Here is a 12,051-nt window from a genome sequence, read left to right on the forward strand (position 1 = left end):
ACATATGGGTAAGATCATGATTTTAAGATTTCTAGGCATTTGCCAATTTGATTGAAACTGTCCAGTGGGTTAAATGTTTCTGGAGTAGGGGACACGGACATAGTGGGGTATAACCTTTCCTGCCCAGATATCAAATGTGAATGTGAGAGTTTAATTTTCTTTGGAAATACATATAAAAATACTGTGTGACTTGGTAATGACTGTTCTTGTCCACCTGCCATATACCATCAAGGAAACCAGCTCCTGGATTAAAGAGCGTCAGTGGCCTCTGGAGCCTGTACTTACGTCATGCCTCTCCCTTTATTTCTGCAGCCTCTTGTTTTCTCCTGGAGATTATTATTTATTTATTTATTTTGCTTCTTACTTGAGAGCTGGAATTCACTGTCTTGCTGTCTACTGAACCCAGCCTTGATCTTACCCACATTCGCTATAATTCAAGAACACCTTTTCACATTGTTTTCTTTAAAAGTAAATCTAAAAGTATGATTTGAATCTGATTTAGTTTTTGGATACCATAAGAAGATGTGAACATATGAGAGAAGGACTTCATGTGCAAAATTGGGATTCTAAACATGTTCCCGTTTAAACAAAACATCTTTATTCTGACTCTGCATTTCTTTGGAAGTTTCTAGCTCCTTTTGTGTTCAGCAAGTCAGTATTTCCCCCTATGTCAGTAGACTCCTGATATGTAGTTTCTTTCAACTTGAGCAGTTGAAAAGATTTTATACTTTTTAAGTCTTTGTCAGGCAACTGACTGTCATCACCTTCTACCACATGGGTATCTTCTGGGATAACTTTGTTGCCACGGCAATCTCCCATTGACAAGAGTTGTGCTCATTAGTACTTTATTGTGGCAGGCAATTATATTTCTGTGGCATAGCACTGAAGTCAGTGACCTCTTGTTGTTTATCTTGTGCTAACCGCAATCTGAAATAAAAGTCAAAGAAAAGACAGTAAGAATGCTAGGCAAAAAAAAGAACTGGACCGTGTATATGATATGTGCAGTCATTAATGTGCGTAAGCATTATGTGCGCAATGGTGAAAAACCAAGTTTCTTAAACAATAATTCAACTTTTCAATGTGACCTTAAAATACACTCATTCACATTTATATAAGCTCTCAGGTTTTCTCCTAGAAAAGAAGTAAGCCAATATGCTATTTGTAGACTTACAGTGACGTATATGTATGATTGGTATTCTTTTGTTGATCACCCAGGTCTAGTTTGTTGTTCCGATGTATTTTGCAGTTTCTTCTTGAGCGACAGAGTTCCAAATTCCCAGTGAAAGCAGACTGAGTGGGTACTGATTCTGAGCTGGACCATAGTCTTCACAGAGCAGCATGCACACTCAGATCCCACACTGTGATCAACGGTTACACGTCCTCACCTTCCCCCATATCCTGTCATGTATGATTTGCCACAACAAGGATTTTTATAAAAAAAAAACAACCCTCAGTTCCTCCATCAAATAAAATAAGCTTTATACCTATAGCTCTACTAATTATACCTTTCCTAATTAGGATCTTAGCCATCTCATCTGCTTAGCCTGGTCTTTATTTTCACCTTCTCTCTTGGCCTTGTGGGAAGACTCAATCTTGGCAGTTTTGGTATCTCTGCTCAAATTCTGTGGTACGGCAGAGCAGGCTGGGGACCATAAGGGATGTGTGTCAGGTTACTTCTTGGGAGTGAATGCCTGTGTAGTGGTATTTACCTGAACTCCAAGAAATATGCGCTTACACTAGCAATTAATCATAAAACTGACAGTAGCTTATGCAAGAGATGCTTAAATATGACACCCAGGAAAGTTTACGTTCTCATTTGGCACAAATGCATGCCTTCAAATTTACATGTTACTTCCCCATACATGGGAATTTCTGGGTTTAAAAGTCTGTTGGATCTGGAACTCTGATTCCTAGTTCCTAGTCTCTGGCCTTCCTACCTATGGGCTTACTGGGAACAGCAGAGGTGGGGGTTCGTATGAGGTATAAACACAAAAATTCAGGTGCCTTTCTGTAAGTTTGTGCATGTCTATTGCTGCATCGAGGTATCTAAGCTTCCCTGATAGCTGATGGAGACCTAGTAAGTAAACTCAGAGCATCCCAGAGAAGTTAGCTGAGGCTTAGTGTAGCTGGTCAGTTGAATCCCTTTTTTAGGCTTCATTGAACATACTCATTACATCATCATCATTACCCGTGTATGTTAAGTACACAAGGTGCTTTTGTAGACACTTAAATTAAGAAATCTTAATCTCAGAATGGAAGCACTCTTGAATTTCTGAAAAAAAATGAGTTAGCATTCCCTTCATAATATTCAAAAGGACTTTTTTATCATGTGAAATGTTAATGCAAGTAAGTGTGGATTGCAAATATGTTTGCATATTGCCAGTTTTTGTCCATTTTTCTTTGGTAGCTTTCACTGACATCAGGGAGGATTCAGTGTGGCAAATAAGACAAGGCCAAAGCTGTGTAGCCATGCTATTTTATACGGAAGGTATTTAGACGTGCAAAAAGCATACAAAATCAAAGCTCAGTGATATGCATAGGGAAACCTGTAGGTTTTTCTAGGTTCAAGTTCTTTCGACAGCTTCCAGTACTATTGAAATAGATGGCAATTTTTCTGTGGCTAAATGGAAGCTGATTCTGAATGCCAAGAGGATGAAATAAAGTTCTTATGCTTAACTTACTGTGAGTGATCTCATTGACTTCAATAGAATAACTCATGAATTCAGCTAATTAAGCATGTAATCTTAAGTGCTTTATTGATTAAGGTCTTGATGCACGACTATAGAATGTTAGATACAGTCTAGAAAACAGTTTGTTTTTCTTCTTGGCTATTTTGAAGTAGTCAGTGTTTTTAGAGGAAGGCTTTATTAAAATGAATACTGTTCTTAAAGACCAAAGTCTGAAAGAGAATAACATTGCTATAGAAGAAGAGAGAAAGAAAAATTGCCTTCCTCACATCCATATGCTCTTTAATTTTCTGTATCTTTTAGATTCTGTACACAAATGACTTTCGTAGCACCTTTCTGTAATTTCAAAGGTAGTTTAAAAACTAGGATCTCAAGTCCTCCTGTATTCCCTTTGTCTCTGAATTATGTTTGTATTTGCAAAAGTTCTCAGCAGTGCCCAGCAATAAGACACGGGGTTATGGGCACAAACTGACTCATGTGGAATTCTGTTTGAACACAAGAAAACATTTTTGTCCTGTGAAGGTCATCAAACACTGGCATAGGTTGCCTAATTTATGGGGTTTCCATCCTTGTAGGTGTTCAGAAGCCAGCTGGCCATGGTCCTAGACAACCCAGTCTAGATGACCCTGTTTAGCAGAGTGATTAGAATGGATGATCTCGGGAAGTCCTTTCCAACTTAAATGATTCTGTGACTTACATTAGACATAATTAAAACAAGTACATATTGAGTAGGTGCTTCACATATGTTTTGCTTATGCAGATTAGGAAGTCAGGAACTGAGAATTTATCACATGCTTTTCAAAAAAGGAGTTGTCTTGCGAGTGATTTGAAGATATGTGTCCATGTTTTCTACTTGAGATACACGTATGAAGCAATCACTAACATATTTCTGCCTTTGCTTCCACATATGCCATTGTCCATTATTACAACTTCCCTTATGCTGGTCTCATGCTTTCCTGCCTCACAATGAGGTGAGTATCTAGAATGGCAAAGGTGAATGTCTTTCTGATGAGTGAGCTGTCAGAGGTTTCCGTGGCATGCTGAGCTGTCAATCTTCACTGTCATTTCACTGTTGCTTTGAGATAATGTAACTTTTCTCTGTTGGGTAAGCTTTCACCTGGATGAGTCTAATGATTTTACATGACTACATAACACTTTATGTTTGCATAAATGAAATCGCATAAGTACACGCAAGGCAGTGAGCCTATGCTTTCATTGTCCTAAAGCAGCTGTGGAATTCCATGTTGTGAAGTTTTTTATAAAGCTGTCTTTGTACATGGAATATGGTTTTTTCCCTCTATAGGAAGTCTGCATGCGCGGAGGGGATTTTGCATAGCCATGTCTCCTCTTCTTGTGGAGATGTGAGGGAAACAATTTAGCCCATCTGTCTCGTGCTATACGCACAAGTAGTGGTCAGAGTGGGGATGCGTGTGTAGAGGTGAAGTATTATCAAACATCACTCAAATGCAAGACGTTTTATTGCGTTCAATGTGGTATTAAATAACTTCCCATTACATAGCAAATAAATTATTGTAGGTGACCTTAAACACATCACTTGGTTCTATTTACAATTACATTTTCCTGTTTCTCTAAAAGAAAAGTTAATGTCCTCTCAATGTTGAAACTCCTTTGTTAGTGCTACTTATGTGAGTAGGCCAACAGTTTCTAGATTAACTGATTTTATGCTTGGGTGTTTTTTTTTTAATAAAACAGCATGGATAAAGGAAGACATTTACTTGGCTTAAGAAATACTAAAATCTTGTTCAAAAAGCCTTGTGCGCTTTTGCTTTACTAATGTGCTTATTATCCTAGATATTCGGTAAAGTAGGCTATATTAGTTAAATATATCAGATTTTAATCTCCTTTGACTATTGTTTCAGTTGGTGCTGAGTGTATGGCTCTTGTCTGAAAATTGTACTCCACACTTTCTGTTGACTTAATAGGTATTCTCTCAGTTTACTTAGACCTAACTTAAGTCCTCTGAGTGATCACATCCCAAAGTATCACTACTGGATGTGACACTGTTGGAACTTAATTCTGTTATTTTCATAGTCTGAGTCACACAGATTCACATAAGCCAGGTGCTTAAAATAAGTAACCTCAGTGCTTCTGCAAAGTAGGTGATTCTCTACATACAGTATTGTTATATGTTGTAGCCTATCTTAGTTCAGTTATTCCTGGTTTACCTCAATTAAGTTGTGCCAGTGTCTGTGTAACACTGTTTATTTTCAGTTACTAAATTTCATTTTATAACTGCTAACACGGTAATATAAAACTAGTATGTGAAAGTTGGAGACGTTAATTTTAGCTATACACAATGAAAATTCTGTTAGCCAGATGATGGTTATAGTAATAGATAACTGTAAGCTTGTCTTCAGGGCATTTGTTCATGACAAACTCTTCCGCTGTTGATAAAAAGTACCTTTGTGATGCATGGAGAAGCACAGATCCAAACTGGAGTGCTGCTGTCAGCTGTGTGGCTTGCACAACCACGTGGATTTTACTTAGCGAAAGGAGAGTAAGCTTCCTTCATTACTTTAAAAATTTATTGTTACTATTAGACCTTAAACACTTGAAAAAAGTTTTCAAACCCATTGTAAGCATCCTTTTATGCAATGTAGTAAAATAATTACTACTGTCTTTCCAGGGTGTTCTTTTAAAATTGATTCAGTGTAAGTTATACTTAACACGTTTCACCTTTTCTGCCTTTAGGTACTATTTTAAACAAAAAAAAAAAAAAAAAAGAAAAAAAAAGAAAGAAGCAAGGGAAGCATTCTTATCTGAAACTTATTTGAGCATACTGATTCAGGGTTTTTTTTCTCATAGCCCATTTCTCATAATGTTCTTTAAATTTGAGTTAGTGGATATGGTATTCTGCTTGTGTTTCTTTGCAGGGACTTTCCTGTGTAGGCTATGAGCAGGGATGCAGAGTCAGTGTGTAATTCAGAATCGCTGAGGAAAGGAGCAGGAGCACAACAGGAACTTTGCAGGACACCCCTGCAATGCAGGGTAGAGCTGTTCCTTCCCACAGAGCCCTTCCTTGCTGAGCTTCACTTATGTGTCTTATGTGAGATTAAGCTACAAGTTCAAGTTTAGTATTTTAAAACTAGAATCTACTTGGTTCTTTTTTCTCAAGCTCCTGTTGTTAGTTATGCAGGTTATTGGTGCCCACAGAAGTGAATGCTAACAACTAAACCCTGACTATCATTTGATTTTTTTCCTTTTGTTTCTAATGACTTATTGTTGTAGTTAAAACCAGAACAAATGTAAAATAATCGTAACATGTACAGTTCTCTGGTTCCTTGTTTTAAATTTATTAAAACATCCATAGCTAACACAGGGTTGATATATATTACCTTAATATGAGAATCCATGATGTTTCCAACTTTGAACAGTAAAAATTTACAATCAGAAAAAACACTTCATCAGAAGTGTTCATAATAAATTTAAGATGAGCAGTTGAATAAAAATGCAAGCATTTTGTTCCTTCTCTAAATGAACAACATTGGAAATAATACTGAATATATGGTTTATATTATTGTGCATAACACATTTCTGAATAGCAGAACTCCATCTATGTAAGAAACAAAATAAATCACCATAAAATAGACTTGAAATTCAGAAATGTACAGAAAGGTACAGTTGATACCACTTTACAAAACAGGGTAGCCTCACTACTTTATGTTAAATAATTTGTATATATTTGTGATAAAATTAATCTATGTACTGCAGAACATTCTACTACACTGAAGATTAGTAGGTTGACGTGTGTAGATTGACCTGATTTGCTTCCAAGCAGACAATTTTAGTGACAAAGCTTTTAAGCAGCCAGCACAGGAAATGTATTAAGCTTTCAGAATAATTTTAACTCTTTTCCACTGTCTAAGATGTAGTATCTAAATTGAAATGCAACCTTATTAGGGGAAAGAAAGGACAAACAAGTATTCAACAAATCCAGTAAAATCCAGTAAAAATAGCTTCTTTATAGTAGCATAGATACTTGTTAGGGGGATTATGAAATCAGTATAATTACTGTTTGTTTCTGGAATGCACAACATCATTAGAATTACATGAAATATTAAGAACCTTATCTTCTTTTGTCTCTCCAGTGCTTTAGCTCCTGGTAATGATCACTTCTTCCTTAATATTCTGGTCTTTCTTGTTTTCCTGATATATGACAGTCTTGTGCTTTGCTCTGCCACTTGCGTTGCCCTTGACTGTCTATTTTGAGAGCTATTCTGCCCTTTCTTCCAGTCTCACAGGGGTTCTTGGTCCTTTTTTACTTTTCCTTCTCCATCCTATTCATGGGTGATCTGAGAATTTCCTACAACTTCACTGTCAGCTTTTGCTGATCATTTGCATATCTACTTTCTTTTTTTTCTGATCTGACTCCCTTAGTTAAGATGTGCATTTCGGAGTGTCTGTATGAGAGTTCTCCCTAGATAGCTGATGACAATTACTGATACCAAGAATTATTCTTTTTCCTCCTGAAGGCTCTCTGTTCTCTTACTTTGTAACTTTTTGTAGTAGATCCTGCATAGGATTTTTTGTTCAACATATTTTTCTTTCACATTTTCCAGACTATCTGTACTCTACTTTCCCCTCAAAAATTTCGAAAACCCCAACTCTTATTCTCATTTTGAATTTTTTGTCTAATATGGATCTCTTTAAATCAGATAGAATATGTAATTTGCTGCTGCTGTCATTACTCAGATCTTCCATCATTCAGTTCCTTCATTTTCTTGCCATTTTTCTCTGTAAGTATTCTTGTGGGTACCCAATTTACTTTTTTTTTTTTTTTTCCCCAGCAGTAGTTGAGGAATTACTGATCAGAAGATTCCAACTATTTCAAAGTGTGTGTAAAGCTGTGCTAGATCTTGGCTGTTCTGTGCTTAATTGGAATTAATATTTTTTTAGTGTGAAACTGAAATAAAATGTTGCAGTATGTAGGTGAATATGAAGAGGCTCTAAAGTGATGCCTAACATGGCATCAGTTATCAACAGTGGTTTTCAAATTAAATCTGATTTCTTCCGTCCTCTGGGCTGTCATTAGCAAGCATTATTCCACTAAATCTCTGCTGCCTTTAGCTGTCAAGATTCATTTCAAAACAATAAAAAAATTCAGCATAAGAATCTTCAGTTTGGCACTGCTTCAGAAAGTAAGTTGTCCTTCTGATTATTCAGATCTCTGTTCAGAGTATAGAACGTACACTAGAAAGTACAAGTTTTGAAATACTAGGTTGTTATACTGGTTATTCTAAACAAGTATACAAATCAGTTATTGCTAGTAAAACCAGCACATTTTAAGTTAATGAATTAATTTGGTACTACTGTGTCTTTTTTTAAAAAAAATTTGTCTAGTCTGTTCACCTATTTGAAAAGATATGTCTATGAAAGTATATTTGTTTGTATATTCAACATTTTTGGCTACACCCTAATCTGTTTTCACTGTGTGTTTAATAAAACAGTTAAACTTGTACATGGGAGTCAGTAAGATTCATTTCAGGTAACTCAATTGTCTTGAATAATTTTCCATAGGTAGTAATACCTTTCAGTGAAGCTAAAAATCAAAACAAATGTCTCTAAAGCACTCACTCAAGACTAAGTATAACGTCTGAATCACAACCTGAGCATCATTACTGTGCTGTGATACTGTCGGGACTTTGTAAACAATGAAAGAATTTACAAATAAGATGAAAATAGCTGTTGTGGGAAACATCTTTCTGAGATGGTGACTCCACATCTGCTGTTGCAGTTTTTGAAGCCACGACTGTGGTGTGATTGAAAGAAGATAAATTCCAATTCAAACTGGTAGTACTTGCATTTAATGCTGGACTTGTATTTTTCCACTTTTATTTAAAAAAGTTTATTGTAAGAAAGAATTGTGTTCTTTACACAGCTTTCTCAATTCATATTAACTGGGATGTTTGAGAAATACTGAGTTCATGCAGTCGGATAGAAGCTGAATTGTGTGTTGCCAATGGCAAAAGTTTGTCATTCATGTGTGCTGACAGAGGCTGCCAAAAATGCCTTTGGGGGGAGCTTCGTTTGAAGGTAGCTTTTGAAATGAGTTAAGAAAATATTTTTTTTTTTAAATTATTTTTTTAGCTGCCTCTGGTTGAACACTCCAAAACTAGTAATTCATGAAGTTGTACAATACCCTTTTCTGCAACGTTTACAGGGTGCTATATGCTGAATTTCGGCACTATTGTTTTGAACGGTTGATTATTATTATACTAAGGATACGTCAGCCATCTTTAGTAGAGTAGTAAAGTACACTTGTATTTGGTTGATTACTGAGATTTCTTTTTATTCCAGCTGCAGGAGTTCACAGTGCTTGAATTTCACCCTGGCTATCTTTTATTTCTCCACTGTCTTAATCAGTACTGACAATTCACCCACCTTTCTTTCTTGTTTCCAAGTCCTCTAATTGCAGCCTTCATTTTAATTTTTTTTTTCTTTTTTTCCTTCCCCTTGAAATTAAAGATGTTTTCTCATTCTAGATCCATTAAGCTGCTGTTTAAAAAACATTTTTTACAGCCATGGAAATGAGACCTTCCAATCTTGTGTTAATACGCATGCTGCTAGTTCTGCAGCTTTGTACTTGCATGTGCTCATGGGCAGTATCCCTGCAATCATGTGAGGTGATCTTGCTTGTATAAATTAGCATATGCAGCTCATGAATTCATCAATTCCCATTTTGATATGCTGACACCCTCTAGGTTGCTTGGATTCTTTATTAGGCACTTTTTTCCGAATTCTTCTCTTGAGAAGGAAGATTTAGATGCAGGTCTGCATATACATGCAGCAGATGCAGGTCTGCATTTTGGTTTGCAATAGTGCAGTTCTGGAGCAAATTCCCCCTTTCTCCTCACTTGCCTTCTATTGGTTTGGTTCATGGAATAGTTTTGGTCTTAATTCCTTTCTCAGGAAATTTAATGGCAGCTTTTTTTTCAGCTACACACCAAAGAGGTTCCAACACATAATATCCCCTAACTGGGACATACATGTTTCAAGGCAGTGACTTGGACAACTTCAAACCACATGAATGGTGGGAACATAGTGTTTGAGGGCTCAAGGCTAGGTCTAGTCTGAAGTAAAATCCAAAACTAAATTGAGTGTGAAGACAAATGCAAATCCAACTGCATTCACCGTAGCTGTAGAAGCCTCAGCCCAAACTGCTCAGATCTTCTCATGATCTCTATTGCAGATGTAAATGCAGACAGGGGCTTTCAGATAACCCTGTTTGGTCCATCTCATGTAGACCTGGATTAAATAGGCACTATCTCAAGTCCAGTCATGCATTTTGTTATTATATAGAGTTTATCAGCTATCAGATAGCTCTTAGTCTGTAATGTTATTCAGTACATCTTCAACACCTGCTGAAAAGATTAAAAGTTGCACACGTGTTTTTATAGTAATTTCAGATTATTTGTGCTTGGTTAACAAAAGTTCAAATACACCTAATTTTGCTGTCGTTCCTGTATCATGATAGACTCATGGGGTATCATTTTACAAGATAAAATTAATCATGTATTTGTGCAACCATAAATCAGAACCTAGTCATTGTTTATTATCATTAATATGGAAAATAGTGTTTGTATAGAAAATTTTCAAGTTTTGTCATAATAGACTTGAAAATGAGGAGGACCTGTCCTTCACAAGCTCCAGAGTTGAAAATAAGGACCTATCCTTATTCCTACTTAAGTACCATAGAAGTCCATTCTGCTACTAACCTCGTATTCTTATCTTTCCCTACCGTGAGGTGAGATTGCTTATGAGAGGATGGTTACACTTGTGCTATAGCTGTACCACTTCACAGATTAATTCTATTCATGAATAGCTTGTGAATCATCATTTAAAATATAAAATTCAGTAAAACTCAGTGGAGGGAGGAATAAAGCAGTGTTTATATAATGTTATGACTCCCAGAACAAGAAATTCAAGAAGGCAAAACTATAATAGAATATTTCCTTTTCTATAATTCTTTGAATAAGACCTGTTAACAACTTCCAGACATGTTTGGTCAGTTGTTTCATCTTTTGAATTTTCTGGATATTTCTAACAGAAGACAGAACTACAGGAGTATGTTTATAATTGCCATCATCCTAATTCAGTGTGCTTCAGTTCATTTTCCATGGAAATTTGCATTGGAGAGATGTGATGTTGGTGGTTTTCAATTTAAACGCAGTAGCATCCACTAAGGAAATTGCAGTACCTACATTTTTAAGGGTTGTGTATGTTGTTGAAACTGATTGATTGTGTTAGTCTAATCAAACTGTCAAAGCAATCCTTCTTACAACATTCTTCTTCATAAACCCATTAAGCATTTGAACTTGTGTTTTATGCCTTTTCCATAGCAGAAAGTAAGCATCATTTGCAGTCAAAGGGAAAAGGATTTAGACATGAGAATACTCAGAAAGGTTTAACTGGCAAACTGATTTGTAACTTTGAGAAATGAACAGGGAAACCCATATAATGCTAGTTGCTCATCAACAGTGATTAAATTATAGTTAATAAACTTGCAGTTGATACTTTAAAAAGAACTTTTTAAAAACGGGTATGTATTTTCCAGACCTTTTAATACAGCATTTCAACCAAAGATACTTTTCTTTCTGAGGATAGGTGATTAGCAGTGTTTCATATAAAGTCCACTTTATATTCCTGTGTGATGGTCTCTCAGCCAGCAGGTTACGTTATATTTAAATACAGAGGCTCATTATAAGAGGTTCATTTCTAATTTTACTGTGAGGTTGGGTTTTTTTCTACTGACTAAAATGAGATTTTTTTTTTTAGAGGGGAGTTTGCTAAGAATTCCAGAAAACTTTGTTAATATCTAGAAGGAACTAGAAAATAACAGCATCTTTAGCGTTGTTTGAGATAATTCTGTTTAAAGTTTAACTACACAGAACTATTTCTTGTGTATTTGAAAACGTCTTTTTTTACCCTGTTTCTTTGAAAATACTCAAGTCCAGTATCATCTTTTGTTAGATTTGTTTGGTATTAAGATTGAGTCCACTGTAATTAGCTTTATTTCTAACTGGTAAATCTATTAAAAAAAATAATTAAAAAAGAATTCTTAGTGGGACTGATGATTTCGGGGGGGAGGATATAAAAGAAAAAGGGTGTCTTAAGTGTCATTTATCCTAGTATACTTCAGATATACTTAGTTACTTTAACTCCATTTGTCATTACTTTCTGTTGACTTACATGGCTTCAGAGCCAGTGAGCATAGAGGAAACAGTAGCAGTTATAGTGATTCATTATTAAACATGAAATTGGAGAAAAGTTGCATGGAAATATTGGTGTTGGGGAGAAGATTAGGCTTTAAAAAAAACCCCAAAACACTGAACACATTTCAGGA

General features: G+C 35.8%; 1 protein-coding gene across 4 annotated transcripts in view; it reads left to right on the forward strand.

Moving 5' to 3' along the window:
* Positions 1–12,051, forward strand: part of TBC1D22A (TBC1 domain family member 22A) — a 180,182-nt gene that overhangs the window by 110,541 nt on the left and 57,590 nt on the right. Inside the window, exon 13 of one of the 4 annotated variants that reach the window (XM_037387554.1) lies at positions 1,247–1,402. The exons of the other annotated variants lie outside the window; for them this stretch is intronic. Coding sequence (XP_037243451.1) covers positions 1,247–1,294 — 48 coding nt within the window. The 3' untranslated portion in view covers positions 1,295–1,402. Of the gene's footprint in view, positions 1–1,246; positions 1,403–12,051 lie in introns of those variants that run through there. 4 annotated transcript variants of the gene reach the window in all.

This window comes from Falco rusticolus, chromosome 5 (assembly GCF_015220075.1).
Source record: "Falco rusticolus isolate bFalRus1 chromosome 5, bFalRus1.pri, whole genome shotgun sequence".
In the NCBI taxonomy this organism is placed as follows: Eukaryota; Metazoa; Chordata; class Aves; order Falconiformes; family Falconidae; genus Falco; species Falco rusticolus.